Source organism: Triticum aestivum, chromosome 4A (assembly GCF_018294505.1).
Source record: "Triticum aestivum cultivar Chinese Spring chromosome 4A, IWGSC CS RefSeq v2.1, whole genome shotgun sequence".
In the NCBI taxonomy this organism is placed as follows: domain Eukaryota; kingdom Viridiplantae; phylum Streptophyta; class Magnoliopsida; order Poales; family Poaceae; genus Triticum; species Triticum aestivum.
This window is the reverse complement of record NC_057803.1, coordinates 738,816,155-738,831,441: the sequence shown is the minus strand read 5'-3', so window position 1 is coordinate 738,831,441 and position 15,287 is coordinate 738,816,155. Positions and strand designations below refer to the sequence as shown.

General features: G+C 48.1%; 2 protein-coding genes across 2 annotated transcripts; both read right to left on the bottom strand.

Moving 5' to 3' along the window:
• Positions 1–6,346: 6,346 nt before the first annotated feature.
• Positions 6,347–6,807, bottom strand: LOC123083509 (brassinosteroid-responsive RING protein 1-like). The gene is made up of 2 exons (XM_044505539.1): positions 6,666–6,807; positions 6,347–6,633 (listed from the first exon to the last, which is right to left on the bottom strand). The coding sequence occupies exons 1-2, from the start codon at positions 6,805–6,807 to the stop codon at positions 6,347–6,349; spliced, it is 429 nt and encodes a 142-aa protein (XP_044361474.1).
• A 6,953-nt stretch (positions 6,808–13,760) lies between these two features.
• On the bottom strand, positions 13,761–15,287 carry LOC123084480 (L-type lectin-domain containing receptor kinase IX.1-like; the record flags this gene model as incomplete). The annotated part of the gene is made up of 1 exon (XM_044506062.1): positions 13,761–15,287. A coding segment is annotated over one exon (1,527 nt), but the record flags the coding sequence as incomplete, so codon positions are not given.

The following is a 15,287-nucleotide window of genomic DNA, read 5'->3' as shown; positions in this document are numbered from 1 at the left end:
GGTCCCGGTTGGTGCCACCAACCGGGACCAAAGGCCCCCTGGGTGGGCTCGGTGCACCGGCCACGTGGAAGCCCATCTGTCCTGGTTCTGGACTGAACCGGGACTAAAGGGCCAGGGCATTAGTAACGACACTTTAGTCCCGTTCAGGAACTGGGACAAAAGGCCCTTACCAACCGGGACTAATGGTGGTTTATCTACTAGTGGTTACGGCAAAAACTGGATGCACTTCGTGTACAAAACGGATATCACTTTTGAAGTATCAGGGTTTCATACAGAAACTCGTCTGTTACAAAGGGATTTCAGTTTTTGAACTTATTTGAACTCCATAGTTTTTCTGCATTCAAAGTACACCATTCAAAGCCACATCATCAATTTTCAACCCTTTCTGACTTCATTTGTTATTTTTCATGCATTTACTAATTATTTTGAGCTATAAGACCATGAAATTGAAAAGCATTTGAAATGAAGTCTGAAAAGTTTGAAAGTTGGCATGGTATCATCATTTCACCCACATAGCATGTGCAAGAAAGTAGAGAGGGTTACGGCAAAAACTGGATGCACTTCGTGTACAAAACGGACAATCTCTTTCGAAGTATCAGGGTTTCATACGGAAACTCGTCTGTTACAAAGGGATTTCATTTTTTGAACTTATTTGAACTCCATAGTTTTTCTGTGTTCAAAATGCCCCATTCAAAGCCACATCATCAATTTTCAACCCTTTCTAACTTCATTTGTTATTTTTCATGCATTTAATAATTATTTTGAGCTATAAGACCATGAAATTGAAAAGCATTTGAAATGAACTCTGAAAAGGTTGAAAGTTCGCATGGTATCATCATTTCACCCACATAGCATGTGCAAGAAAATAAAGAGGGTTACGGCAAAAACTGGATGCACTTCGTGTACAAAACCGACAATCTCTTTCGAAGTATCAGGGTTTCATACAGAAACTCGTCTGTTACAAAGGGATTTCATTTTTTTGAACTTATTTGAACTTCATAGTTTTTCTGTGTTCAAGATGCACCATTCAAAGCCATATCATCAATTTTCAACCCTTTCCGACTTCATTTGTTATTTTTCAGGCATTTACTAATTATTTTGAGATATAAGACCATGAAATTGAAAAGCATTTGAAATGAACTATGAAAGGGTTGAAATTTGGCATGGTATCATCATTTGACCCACATAGCATGTGCAAGAAAGTAGAGAGGGTTACCGCAAAAACTGGATACACTTCATGTACAAAACGGACAATCTCTTTCGAATTATCAGCATTTCATACGGAAACTCGTCGTTACAAAGGGATTTCATTTTTTTGAACTTATTTGAACTCCATAGTTTTTCTGTGTTCAAAATGCACCATTCAAAGCCATATCATCAATTTGTGCAACGCTCTCATGAATAAATAAGTGACCAAATTAATAGAAGTTCATCATCACATTAAAACAAAAGTACATACATAGTTATCACTGAACAACATATAGCTCTCTAGAGCATCTAATTAAACCATACATTGAAATTATGTAAAACATTTCAATGCAACAACAAATGCGATTATAATCGCAAACAAGGTAACAACTGATCCAACTGCATAATGATACCAAGCCTCGGTATGAATGGCATATTTTCTAATCTTTTTAATCTTCAACCGCATTGCATCCATCTTGATCTTGTGATCATCGACGACATCCGCAACATGCAACTCCAATATCATCTTCTCCTCCTCAATCTTTCTTATTTTTTCCTTCAAGTAATTGTTTTCTTTTTCAACTAAATTTAACCTCTCGACAATAGGGTCGGTTGGAATTTCCGGTTCAACAACCTCCTAGATAAATAAAATATATGTCACGTTGGTCGGCATAATTGTCATAAACAATAAATGAACCAAATAGTTATCAAAAGATAATATATACCACATCTGAATCATAGACAGGACGAGGGCCGACGGGGGCGGATACCAAAACCATCGCACTATATAATAACAAGGAATAATAAAAGTAAGAAAATTAGACAAGTATCTATCTGAAGTAAGAATTTTTTTCTTTCAGAAAGAAGATAAGAACAAGCGGCTCTCCATGGTGGTGACGGCGACGAGATCGGCGCGGGCGATCGACAGCGGTTAAGCCGGGGACGGGACGTGACAGACCGCTAAACCAAGACAAATCTCGGGGAAAATGGAGCTCGGATGTCGAGTTTCGAGAGGAGAAAGATTAACTAGTGTGGTTCGGACATTTCATCAAACACCTCATGTTCATAGGAGGTGAGCTAGAGCACCCAAGTGCCCTCCCCTCGCCGGCCAAAAAAAACAGAGCACTGTGAAGTGCTCTGCTGTGGCGATGGGGTATATATAGGCAACTCATTTGTCCCGGTTCATGGTAGAAACCGGGACTAAAGCCCGGTAATCTGTCCCGGTTCAAGCCACGGACCGGGACCAATGGTTGTGGGCCAGGAGCGCGGACCATTGGTCCCGATTCGTGCCTAGAACTGGGACAAATGGATCCAGACGAACCGGGACCAATGCCCACGAGGCCCCGGCCGGCCCCCTGGGCTCATGAACCGGGACTAATGCCCCCCATGGGTCCCGGTTCGTAAAGAACCGGGACTAATGGGCTGGCCAGGCCCGAACCAAAGCCCTGTTTTCTACTAGTGTAGGGAGGACAGGACGGTGTAAGGATCTCTGGCGCCCCATCTCCTAGCGTCACTCTCTTTACCTTCTTCAATTAATTACTCGACGATTTAATTCAATTTTTGTCTTCTCGAATCGGCTATAAAACCTATATTTTTTCTCTGATTCTAAATCCCGTGCTGTCAAGACCGTTAATGAGAAATTCTCACATGGTTTAGTACTTTTAATTATCGAGGATACAATGCTCACATGGTTTAGTACTTTTAATTCTCGAGGTTACACAAACTAATCTCCCTGCAGAAGTAATGCTGTGTTTTACAATGTTCTGCGCGGTTTACTACTCTTTTTTTATCTTGGTGATATGCAAAGTAATCGTGTCGGCGAACTGTAATTTACTTCTTGGCCCATAATTGCCTTGTACAAAGTTAGAGTAGGCTAGTGTGCTAATCAAAGATGGCCTTTGGGTAGATCTTTTCGTTGGTTTCCTTGTGGTTCATAGCCTGAATTGTTGCTTCACGACTCTGATGTGGGATTGAGGGATGGAATTTTTGTCTAAAAAGAACACCTACTGAACGGAATTGACCAAAAAACCACCTCCGAGACTAATTGCTAAAACAGACCGGTCTAGACGTGGCGGCAGGCGCCCAGCCGACACCTGGCGCCTGCCGCCACGTGCAGAGGGGGCAGCCCTGCCGCCACGGTGTGAGGCGGCCGGTGGCAGATTACAGGAAAAAGGCAACTCAGCGAGCTGCGACGGAACGGGCGCAGGGCAGGTGCGCCCTGCCGCCATGCAGCCACTGCGAGCCACGAGCCGGGTCACTTCACTGCTCGTCGAAATGGACAGCTATGGCAAAGTTGTGTGGATACATGCATGCATCAGGTATTTGTTCTCTAGCGAGCAGTGAAATTTTAACTTTTGTAAAAATTACAGGTCATACAGAGAATAGGAAGGCTAGACAAAAATTTGCAGAAAACAGAATACGTGCCCGGTGGTACAGTCAGCTTCAGAAAATCACGCCGGCCAAATCTGAAAGAGTTTTGATCTGAAATTTTTCTGAGGCGAACTAGAGACGCCCAGATATGTTCAGTAATCTTTTAGAATTTTTTGGGCCAAGAGAATAGGCGCAGCAGTGCGCACAAGTCAGATCATAATGTCGGGCGAAGCAGATTAGTACGCCCGATTGATGATTTTATGTAAGTTGATTTGTTAGGCGATTAAGCCTGAAACTTCTGTGAGAACAAGTTAAGTTATCAAAGCAGCATATGTAAAGTTTGGTTTCAAATGCTCCAAGCTATAGAGAACGGCAATTTTTTTTAAGTTGCGTTCACAGAATAAGTGCAGCAATCTAGTACATGAATTAGTAAATAGTGGTGCTTGACCGTATGGAGCAGCTCTCATAAATTTTGTGCAAAGTGTTGGCACTCACCATCATGATGATTTGTGGTGTGCCTCTCAGACTCAAAGCCTTGTCATCCCATACATGCATGCATAGTGCAAACACATGATGTTTGTAGTTGACAACTATTAATCCGCAGCCGATTATGGCTCTTGCGATTTGCCATGAAGTCCTAATTGCATTCCACGACTGACGAGGCCTAAAAACGGTCCAAGCCGACGAGGTTGGACTTTTATTTGTTCGGTGCCGACGAGGCCGGACACTTCTCGCTCGTAGACTTCACCAAAATCCTGCAAACCAGCGGTGCTGGATGACATTCACCATTGACCGACGAGGCTTTGGTAGAATACATGTTTGCATTGTTCATGCACATTTGGAGAACACTTCACACAGGCTTGAAAACGACGACCATCAAGAGCAGCTTAATCGGAGGTGTTCTACAAGATGCGTCTTGTGGATGTAATTAACCGCACTGTCTTTCGAGGTTCCGGGAACCTGAAGCTACAGAGTCGCTAAACTTAGTTAGATTGCATAGAGAAACATGATGTAATTGTGTGGAACCATTTGATGTAATACAGAGTTCCCTGAAAGAATTAATGAAATATAGAGTTTCCTAATCTTGTGTGTCCCTTTTATTTATTTGTATACGAGTGTATACTGGCACGCCCACAACCTTTACCATATTGCCGTTACGTATTAGCAAATTATCCCCTTAGCGGGGAGCATTTCTTTTTCGCGAAACAGATATGAATTAGAGACAGGAGATAGAAAATAAATGAGGAGAGGATGGAATCATATTTGAAACCAACAATTTCTTTACCTTTTTTCATCTTTACTCCACATGGGCCACATGGGAAAGTAAACAGGCAGGCAAATGGGCAAAGTGTGGGCTGGATGATTACGTGTGTAGTTTGTCTTAAAAATAACGTGTGTGATTAGCCTGTGGTGGGACCTCCTACTTGTAACTAAACGCTAAGGTGTCAGTAGTGGATCCCTTCTGTAAGCCTGTACCAAACACTGATGTGGCTTGACTAATGACATTGATAACTTGCATGTTTAAATAAATAGTATAGTGAAATCAATCTCTTACGTATATAGAATATTTCGAACGACCCACCCTACATATGAAAATAACAAAGTGGGACTCTTATACTAAACATTTTTTTACATCTCATTATTAAAAAATTTAACTATTATTTACATTATATTTAACACATATTCACATAGTAATACAAACTTCCATCATGAATCTTATGTTGTACTTTCGAAAAATATTCCATTTTGTTTTATTGAAATAAAGTATGTCTATCTAAATATAAAGACCGCAAATAAAAAAATCGCATGCATTTATCAATGGAGTATTTTATTCCATTTGTTTAGAGATAAGAGAAGCTTGACCTATATTGGATCTAGTTTGGATGACATGCACACACAATGTACCTGTCGTTTCTATATATTGTAGTGTGTTTATACATGTTTTATCTATAAATATCTTGATGGAGGATCCTACACAATGCATGAGTATAAGAAATTTATTGTGATTATTTTGTCACAAATTTCAATATTCTTGAACCGGCAGAATGTTTAGTGATGTTTCAATGACGTTCGGTTACATTCTACTTTACACATCTGTCAGTGAAACATATATTAGTGGATGGGTTCTTTTGTATACAAGAACAAAAATTGTAATGTCTTGGTAGGCATGCGGCAACTATATCATCGGAGTTCAGACTTAAGAGTTGACATATGAGATTAAATAAGGCAATCTAGTCGAATCGAAATGCAGATCCAGGAGAGTATGCAGTACACAAAATAGCTATCAAACTCTAAAGAAGAGTTAGCACCAAACTGCTCATGGTAGTATAAAAGATGAAATAAATGGTACTGCTAAAGTCTTAGCGAGAACAAAAGGAAACTAAAAGTGAGCAGAGCAAAAACCTTTCTCAATGCATATATACAGATTCACCCCTGTACCTACTTCCTATAATCTAACCTATTTCCTGTTGTGTATATATCTTCTTATTCTTAATGGTCTATGGATTTTACTTTGGAGACCAAATCCATTTGAGCGAAATGCAAATTAACCAAAGCCTGGACAAGGAATTAGTCCTCTTCCATGGGGAAAGTATATATTGTGATGATCTCTACAAAGGAGGGGCCGCTCACAATATATTTCGACACCTCTCTGCCATGGCCTCCTTGGCCCAGGCTGTGAGTTGGGTTTGTTTTCACAAAAGCCTAGCCGGCAGCGAGAAATTCATAACTTCTCCTCAGGATTTGCCATCAGCAGTCACGAAATTAAGCAAATAACACCCCGCGTGAATCACGACGTCGGGACTGGCATGGGCAGGAGGAAGGGCGGGAGGAACGGAGCCCGGCAGAGCGGGCAGGTTCTGTGGCCGTGAGCGGCCCAGCGGTCGAGGCAGCCAAAGTGAAAGACGTGCCGGCACCGCCGCGGCCGGCGCACACACGCGGTGCCGTGGAAGTCGCTGAGGCACACCACGCATCCCTCTGGGAGGATGGGCATCCCGGGGCTGGTGCCGTCGTTGGATACGGAGAGCTCGTCGAAGCGCACGGCCGGGCAGTGCTCCTCCAGCTCCTTGAGGCCGTTGTCGTCGTGGTACTGCCCCTGGTGGTGCCGTGGTGGTGGTGGTGGTGGTCTGAGTCTGAGTTGTTTGGGTGGTCAATGCCGGCGCCGAGCAGCCAGGAGGAGAGGCGGCGCAGGTGGGTAAGCAGGAAGAGGAGGTTGGGCAGGAGCCTGGGCACCGCCGGGGGGAAGCCCATTAGCTAGCTGGTCTCGATCGTGCAATCGAGCTAGAGGAGGAGGAGGAGGAGTATCAGTCTCACATAGATGGCAGTGGCGCACAAAGATTGCTCCGGCCTTTATAAGGAAAGGAGAAGCAGAGCAGGTAGACATGAACAGGGAAATAAAGGAGAATAGCTTTGTGCTAAATCGATCAGCCAAGATTTTAGAAAGACATCTTTTGTGTGCAGAGCAGCTAGACATGTACCACAGTCGACAGACACAGACATGTAGAGAGTGTACGTGCTCAACTAATCAGATATTGAGGCATAATATGTCCACCGTCGAGATTAATGCCGTTGTTAATCATCGGTCGGGTGGGGTGGGTCGATCGACGATCGTGCATGTGTCGGTAGAGGCAGGCAGGTCAGCTGCACCTGTCGATCGACTGAGGACGGCCGGCTCAGCTCAGCTCCACCTGCAAGCGCCTGGCAAGTGTTCGTTAGTACTCCGTAGTACGGAAAAGATGAACAAGCCCGTGCACATGTGTACGTGTTGGAAGCAACCAGCTTGGACACGAACTAATCATCGACTAGGAATAGCATATGTACCATGTTGACATAAAATCTCAACTCTCGTGTTCACGTGCGTCTGTTCTTCCCTCGCCTGATAGATCGATCAGCCAAGAGGGCGTAGTATATATTGGCAGCTCCTCAAAGTGTTCAGTTACATGGTCGTTAACGAATGGTTGTTAGTGAATTTCTCTCGAAATTCAGAAACGTGGACTTGTCACCAACATGCTGACTGGCCTGATTCTGAGTAAACCCCTAGGTCAGAAACGTTGTCTGGTCATGATCCAACTCCCGCCCTTAAAATAGTGCTTCTATTGTACTCTCTCCGTTTCCTAAATATAAGTCTTTTTATAGATTTCAAATAAACTATCATATACAGATGTACGTAGACATATCTTAGAGTGTAGATTCACTCGTTTTGCTCCGTATATAAGCACTTGTAGAAATCTCTACAAAGACCTATATTTAGGAACCGAGAAGTACTACATATCTCCGTCCTACTTTATTGGTCCCTTTAGTAAAAGGCAGCTACTACAAATCAGCCGACTTATTTTGTCCCAAAATTAGTCGGCTGGCACACCGTTGGATCTGAGACATGTGCGATCGCACCACCCCAGTACATGTTGAGCGCATCGTTCTCCCTATTCTCAACCCTCGTGTTGTCGCGCAGCACCCATTGTGGCTTAGCCCAGCACCCATCATCCTTCACTTCCGCGGCCGCATCGGTAGCTCATCGCCTCCCATCGCAACGTGCCGTCGCTGAAGCCGGCCTTGCAACCACTGGCGGAGCTACTTGTATTGCTGCAGGGGTCACGCCCCCCCCCCCAGCCTATGGATTTTTTGTGAAGAAACTCATTTTTGGGTGGTACAAATTGAAAGAAATACAGTTTTTGGCCCCTCCAGAAAATTATATTTCACCATTTGCCCCCTCAACCATTCCTCGCTAGCTCTGCCACTGCTTGCAAAACCGACGGCACTGACAATACCTCTATGGTTGAGCGAGAGATGCATTACAACATCCCGCTGCCGGCGAGATTCGTGGTTGAGAAAAAGCTGCACGACAACATCCACCGCGCACCGGAGAGGTCCAGGATTGCAGAAGCACGGTCAGGACGTGCGCATGGAAAAATCCCGCCGCCGACGAGGTCCACGATTTCGGCACCACACCCCAGGGCGCTGCATGGCAGCATCCGCCGCCGGCATGGTCCACGGTAGCAGCACCACGGCCAGGGCGCTGCATAGCAGCATCTGTTGCCGACGAGCTCAGCGGTAGCAGCACGGTAGCACCACAGCCGCGACCACGGCCAGGGCGTTGCATAGAAGCATTAGCAGGTGGATAGCAACACCACGGCCAGAGCGCTACATAGCAGCATCCACCGTTGGCGAGCTCCGCGATTGCAGCACCACGGCCAGGGCACTGCACAACAGCATCCGCCGGCGGTGAGCTCCGTGGTTGCAGCACCACGGTGAGGGCGTTGCACAGACACGCTCTGCAATATCATGCGTGCACCAGGTGCTCCCTTCTGTGACCCCGACGATGCGCTGTATTGCTGTAACACCGATCGCAGCAAAAGGCCGGCGCTGGTGCTGCGGGTCGCTGGCTGGTGGAGTGTTCCAGGTTGCCGCCGGGCACTGCAAGCCATCCGCGGCTGCTCCGACGGGGTCGCTGGCGAATAGGTGGGAGAAGGATACGAAGACGAGAAGGATACGAAGGTCACTGGTAATCTAGCTCACGTAGGGGTGGACGCGTGGTGCACGGAGGCTGATTTCTTCCCTGAAATCATATGCTGATTTAGAACGTTTTCCTTAGTATTTTATGCCAAATTTTGACCATGAATTTAATTAACAAAATGTTAATACATGTCGCAAAAAATAGTATTATTGAAAACTATGTTCAACTCAGAGTTTTGGATTTCGTCAAAAAAAAATAAATTTGGTCCGAATTTCGCCCATCCCGTTCAGGCCCGGTAACAATGCAAACCGGTCCAAAAGATCGGCTTTTTTTAAATTCACAGCCCAACCCAGGGTCCAGCACAGCCCGCAGATAAGCCTGTGTAGTATAAGAGCATCTCCAACAGGCGCGGCAAAAGGCGCGCCCGCGCGGTAAAGTCAGCTTTTAGCGCACGCCGGCTGATTCCGCGCGCTCCAGCGGTGGCGGGAACTTATCGCGCGCGGGAAGCATTTGCGATTGTGCGGGAGAAAGTGGCACGCGGCGCGGTAGATTTGGCACGCCACTTAACGCGCGCCTATAAATTGCCACGCTCGCCACGCGCACAGCATAAGCCACGCGCCCTCTCCTCGCAACCTCGCCGCCTCGCCACCACCACGCCTCGCCACCACCGCGCCACCATGCCGCCGAGCCGCCGGGGTGCTTCGGGCTATCGCGGCGTCCGCGAGCGCCCCAACGGCTGGTACTCCCCGAGATACGGTCCGGCGACGTCCGGCTCGGCCTCGGGATGTTCCGGAGCGCGCAAGAGGCGGCCCGCGCGTACGACGCGGCGGCGTGGCGCTTGGACAGGCCCCGGTCGCAGATGAATTTCCGGGACGTCTTCACGCGCGAGCAGGCGCAGCGCGTGGCCCCTCCGTCGCGTCTCATCACCGACATGGACCGTGCCGACCACGCTCGGCGGCAGCGCCGCCTCCTCGTCGCCGAGGAGGACGAGCGAGCCATGGCGGAGTGGCGCCGTCGCCACCCGGAGGACGTCGCCAACGAGCATGCCTACTGGGCGGAGAGAACGGCAAGGCGCCGCGCGGAGCGTGCTGACCGGCGTCAGCGGAAGGCATTGGCGAACGAGCAGTGCGACATAGTTTCAGCAGGTGGGAGGTCGTTCTTCACCGCGGACGACGAACGTTGGGACGACATATGGATCTCAACCTCGGACGACACCGACGAGGATGATGGTGATGGTAGCGACTTGGAGTAGTTTCTATCGTTGTATGCCGTAGTAGTTTCTATCTATCTATCTATGCCGTAATAGTATCTATCTATCTATGTATGTCGAACTATCTATCTATGTATGTCGAACTATCTATCTATCTATGTAAAATATCTTGTATCGTTTTTTTTATCTATGCAAAAAAATGTTATAGAAGAGTGCGCGCGCTGCATTTTTACCGCGCCTGCTGGAGCTGCGCACGCGCGCGGCTTTACAGCGCGACTGTTGGAGCAAACGCTGCGCGCCGCGCCAAACCAGGCGACGGGCGCGCGCCAAATCAGTTTTTAGCGCGCGGCGCGTTCGGCGCATGTTGGAGATGCTCTAAGAAGCCGACTGAGCCACTCCTAACCCTATTTTCAGTTTCTCCTCCTCGCCCCTCTGTGCGGCGGCTGCAAGAAACGGAAGCCTATTGATCGAGGCGGAACCAGCTCCGCACCCACGAGCGGCAGCGCCGTCTTTGCACACATTGTCATCCTCCTCAAGCACTAACCACTTCCTCCCATCCTGCTCCTTGATCTCCTCCCTCCCGTCCACTTAGTTTGAAAGCTCCATGGGCAGTAGCCGCGCTGACCAGGCAAGTGGTGGCATCGCCATGGACTATTGTTGTACTATATCACTGCTTTTGGTTCTGATTCGTAGCGTTTTGATGCTCAGATTCATTTTCTGTTCTGGTTTGTTGAAATTTTTGGTCAAATTTCATCTAAAAATTCAAAGTTTTGTTTGTGCTTTTCATCCGAGATTTTCTGAAAAATTATAGAAAACGCGAATTTCGCATGTTCCGCCCCAGACCGGTAAAAATTACAAAACGAAATCCAAAACTCTGGTTCAAATATGAATCCAACAATATTTTTTTTTATGATATGCATTAACATCTTATCAGTTAAATATATATATGGTTAAATTTTGACACAAAATATGAAAAGGACAAACAAATCAGGACTGAGGTAGTAGCAATACATACGCACAAAATTAAACAAAACTCTGCATTCGTGTGACCGGAAAGTACTTGCCACGAATGCGTGAGGCCCTTTCCAGTGCTCCACCGTGGACAGGTGCTAAGCATGCCACATAAGCAAAAAAGTGACATGACACAACATTTAAGAAGGAGAGAGAGTAATTTGCTGACCCGAGGAAGAACCAATGCTAAGCGCGAGAACCTATGCAAACCACTTAAATGAAACAATTTGGCCAATGCATGAAAGACTTTAGGTGCTAACTCATTAAATAAAGTATGCTTAGCAACAATAAGTCAAGCACCTATGCATTGGGGACTTGAGTTGCTAAGGTATTTAATGTACTTAGCACCTCATCTAAGCACCTTTGCATTGGGAGAGGTCTGATAGCCCTCGATGAAAAGTAATCGCCTATGGATTGGGCCAACAATGTTCAGTACGCAGGGAGGGTTGGGCCTGTGCCCCTAATTAATCACAAATTAAAACTGCAAAGTCAGCCTTTACGTAGGGAACATAAGAATATTTTGGTAGGTGTAGCTTTACTCTTTCCAGAGTGAGCAGAGCAGGGCAATATAGCACGGCCACATGAAGAGCAGAGCGAATGGGCCGCCAGGAAGAGACATGACGAATCTTAGCTAGGATAAACTGTTTAGGGTCTCAAACTACATTTCAGAATAATATGGACGAAAGTGACGGAGATGGAGAACGTCATGGAGTTAATGATGAGGAATCTAATGAGGATACTGAGCCTGTTGATCATGAACCTAGTCAGGATTCAAATGTGTCATTTCATACTCTGGTTAATACAGCTCAAAAAAGGAAATTAAACAGTAGGAAAAAAGTGGATCAACAACCATTTCTCTCGAAAAGGAGGTTGAAACCCTTGATCTCTGCATCATTGTGATGCCCACACCATGTTTGTTATAGTTGATGCAAAGCATCAATGCAAAAATCATCAACAAGAGGAGTACAAAACTACGGCGACTACGACATAATCATTACAAATATGAATGCAACACTATGATTAAGTTGACTACTTCCGCAACAACGCCTTCAAGAAGGGATAAACATCCTCGCACCGACATCGCCCCGTTCAGTCGAAAATTTCCAGGACAAGGATTTTCATCTTACATGTCAACACTCGTTCAATAGACGCCGCCTTGAACAAGGTAACGAGGCTACTTCGTTGCCGCTGAGCCTGGCCAATAATCGATGTTTGAGTCACTAACTTGATAATGGAACTTCCAAAAGGCATGCCAGGCCAATAATCGATGTTTAAGTCACTAACTTGATAGTGGTACTTCCAAAAGGCATGCCAGCCATTACTCCATGCTAAACCGAAATGGTGCTAGGAAGGGGGAGGGATGCAATCATCCCACCATAGACCGTCAACATAGTCATTAGGAGGCCATACATGCTGTGGCACAAATCTGGTCGCTCCACTCCACACCGCCGTGAACCAACCTGCAGCATCCACAATTTCCATGGGGTGGGATGAATAGAGGCAGATGCCGCATAGCTTCATGTCAATGGGGAACTGCCGGCGCTCCCCAGCCCCATCAGCATCGTCTTGCGCCGGGAGCAGAATACTTGGTGACGCCCATCAAAGGCAGATGCGCCACCACAAAACACCAAATGTGCCACGCGCAGGCCACCGTCGCTCCCGCCGCATCATCCCCCGTGGAATGGTTTGATGCTAATAGTCGTCGTGCTGCTGGAACATCATCCGGCACTGCTAGGCTTGCCACTCGTAGCCGGCGCGCATGGCAACCAACACCGTCATTGCATCCCACCCTGCCCTCGAGAAGACATGCCGTCAACTTATACAACCACATTAGGCCACCGGGAGAGCCACCAGCCGCCGCCGCCACACCACTGTGCAACGGCTAGCTTGGAGAAACAATCTGGGAGATGCTACAGGTTGAAGCATAAAGATGACCATGGAGTACAAGATATTGCCAAGGGAAGAGTTGCAGTTCCCTTGGCAATACCCGGCTCTGGGTGTACTAGTCAATACCCAAGCTCGTTGTGGACACGTTTTATGTTCTCAGAGTTTCTTTCCCCACGTGTGTAAGTTGCATCTCCTCACTCTCCCATGTGCCTTCTCTATGCAAAGACAATAATCCTAAACACACGGACCCCAGGCTCCTTCCATCTATCTAAAACTAACCCTGTAAAGGTCCGTTAATGTAGCATTACCGATGCAGGGAAGATAGAAGTGTAACACGAAAATTGCTCCTTTACTCTACACCCAGTTGGAAAAGCTAAGCACAAGAGAGGATCTGGTTGTGCTTAAACCATCATGTACAATGAGATAATTAAGGCAGGAGAGACAGACGATGATCTGGTTCTACACAATTCCAAATGGCACATCACTCTTTATGTAGCTGTACTGTACGTGGGAGCTCCTCCCGCTCAGCTACGTAATGCATGATGGTTACGCTGTACTAGTAGTTTGTGGCTGAAGTGGCGCAAGGAGAAGAGCTGGATGGATGGTCAACCTGTTGTGGAGGAACTGGTTGTTGTCCAACGTTCACCGCCCCATGGAAGAAGAATAAACTCCGGCACCGCCTGTCGAACCATCAGCATCAGCATCAGGGCCTGCAACGCTCGTGGAGAATGTCGGCACGGGCATCTTTGGAGGAAGAACGGGCAATGGAGCCTCAAGCTGAAGCACGCCTAGCGCTTGTTTGATGGACGGCCGCACACCACTGTCGGGGTGCGCGCACCAGAGACCCACGACCAGCATGCGTTGCATCTGCGCTTGGTCCAAGTCGCCGTCCAGCCGCTTGTCAGCAGCCTCCAGAGCTGCGCCCTGGCCGTAGAGGTCCCAGACCCACTCCAGGAGGGAGGGCTTGACGGAGTCGTCCCGGGGCCTCCTGCCGCAGCACATCTCCAGCAACACGATGCCGAAGCTATAGACGTCAGATGCGGTGCTTGCTCTGCCGGAGGCCGTGTACTCTGGGTCCATGTACCCCATGGTTCCTGCCAGAACCACCGTGGGCAAGCTGATCCCGTGGTCGAGGAGCTTCGCAAGCCCGAAGTCGCCGAGCTTGGCACCCAAGGACGCGTCCAGCATGACGTTGCTGGGCTTCACGTCCCTGTGCACCACGCATTTCTTGCACTCTACATGCAGGTAGAGCAGTGCCGAGCCAAGCCCCAGCGCGATCTCGTACCTGCTCAGCCACGGCAACACGCTGCCACCCGAGTTGTAGAGGCGGGCATCAAGGCTGCCGTTAGGCACCAGCTCGTAGACGAGCAGCAGCTCGCCGCTGCTGTGGCACCAGCCGACGAGCTCGACCAGGTTCCGGTGTCGTAGGCGGCTTATGATGGTGACCTCGGAGACATACTCCTTCCTCCCCTGCCGGGAGCTCTTGGATATCCTCTTGACGGCGACATTGGGACCCAGGTCGCCGCCTAAGGACCCCCTGTAAACCGACCCGAAGCCACCTTCTCCGAGCTTTCCGTCCTCAGAGAAGTTGTTGGTCGCAGCGGCCAGTTCGCCATACCGAAATCGCCTCGGGCCGGAGCCATTCTCGAACTTGAGCTCTTCGTCCAAGCTGCAATCTTCCAAGTCAGACATCTCCTTCTCCCTCATCCGCCGGCGCCTCCTCATCATTAGAAACCACCGGATCAATACGCCGATAAAGGCAACTGCTAACAGCACGGCAGCACCAGCTGCCCCGGCGACCGGCCAGATCATTTGTTTCGAGGGAATTTGAGGGACCTTATTGGGCATCGGCGGCGTTCCTGGGGGCACCAAATTCACCTCCATCAACGTCGAGTCAAAAGACCAGGCGAGCACGCGGTGCAGCTCCGTGGAATACCCACTAGCAGCAGAGAACCCAATGGCCACCTCCGGGGGGAGCAAGCTCTTTAGGTCAATGGTGCTGTTGAGCTCGTACCTTATGCCACCATCACTGCGGTCGAGCTGTAGGGCGATGGCGAGAAGTTTCGTGCTGCTGTTGTAGCTCACCAGCGCAATCATCGGCTCGGTGCGATCTGTGAGTGTGCCCATGGGCAGCACCTCCACCACAGTCGAGTTGATGGAGTTGACATC

What these genes read in the sequence shown, in the direction of transcription:
- LOC123083509 (XM_044505539.1), bottom strand. Translation starts at nt 6,807, where the DNA reads ATGGGCTTCCCCCCGGCGGTGCCCAGGCTCCTGCCCAACCTCCTCTTC. An exon ending in AGACCACCACCACCACCACC is followed by an intron (nt 6,634 to 6,665) that starts ACGGCACCACCA and finishes ACCACGACGACA; the next exon opens with ACGGCCTCAAGGAGCTGGAG.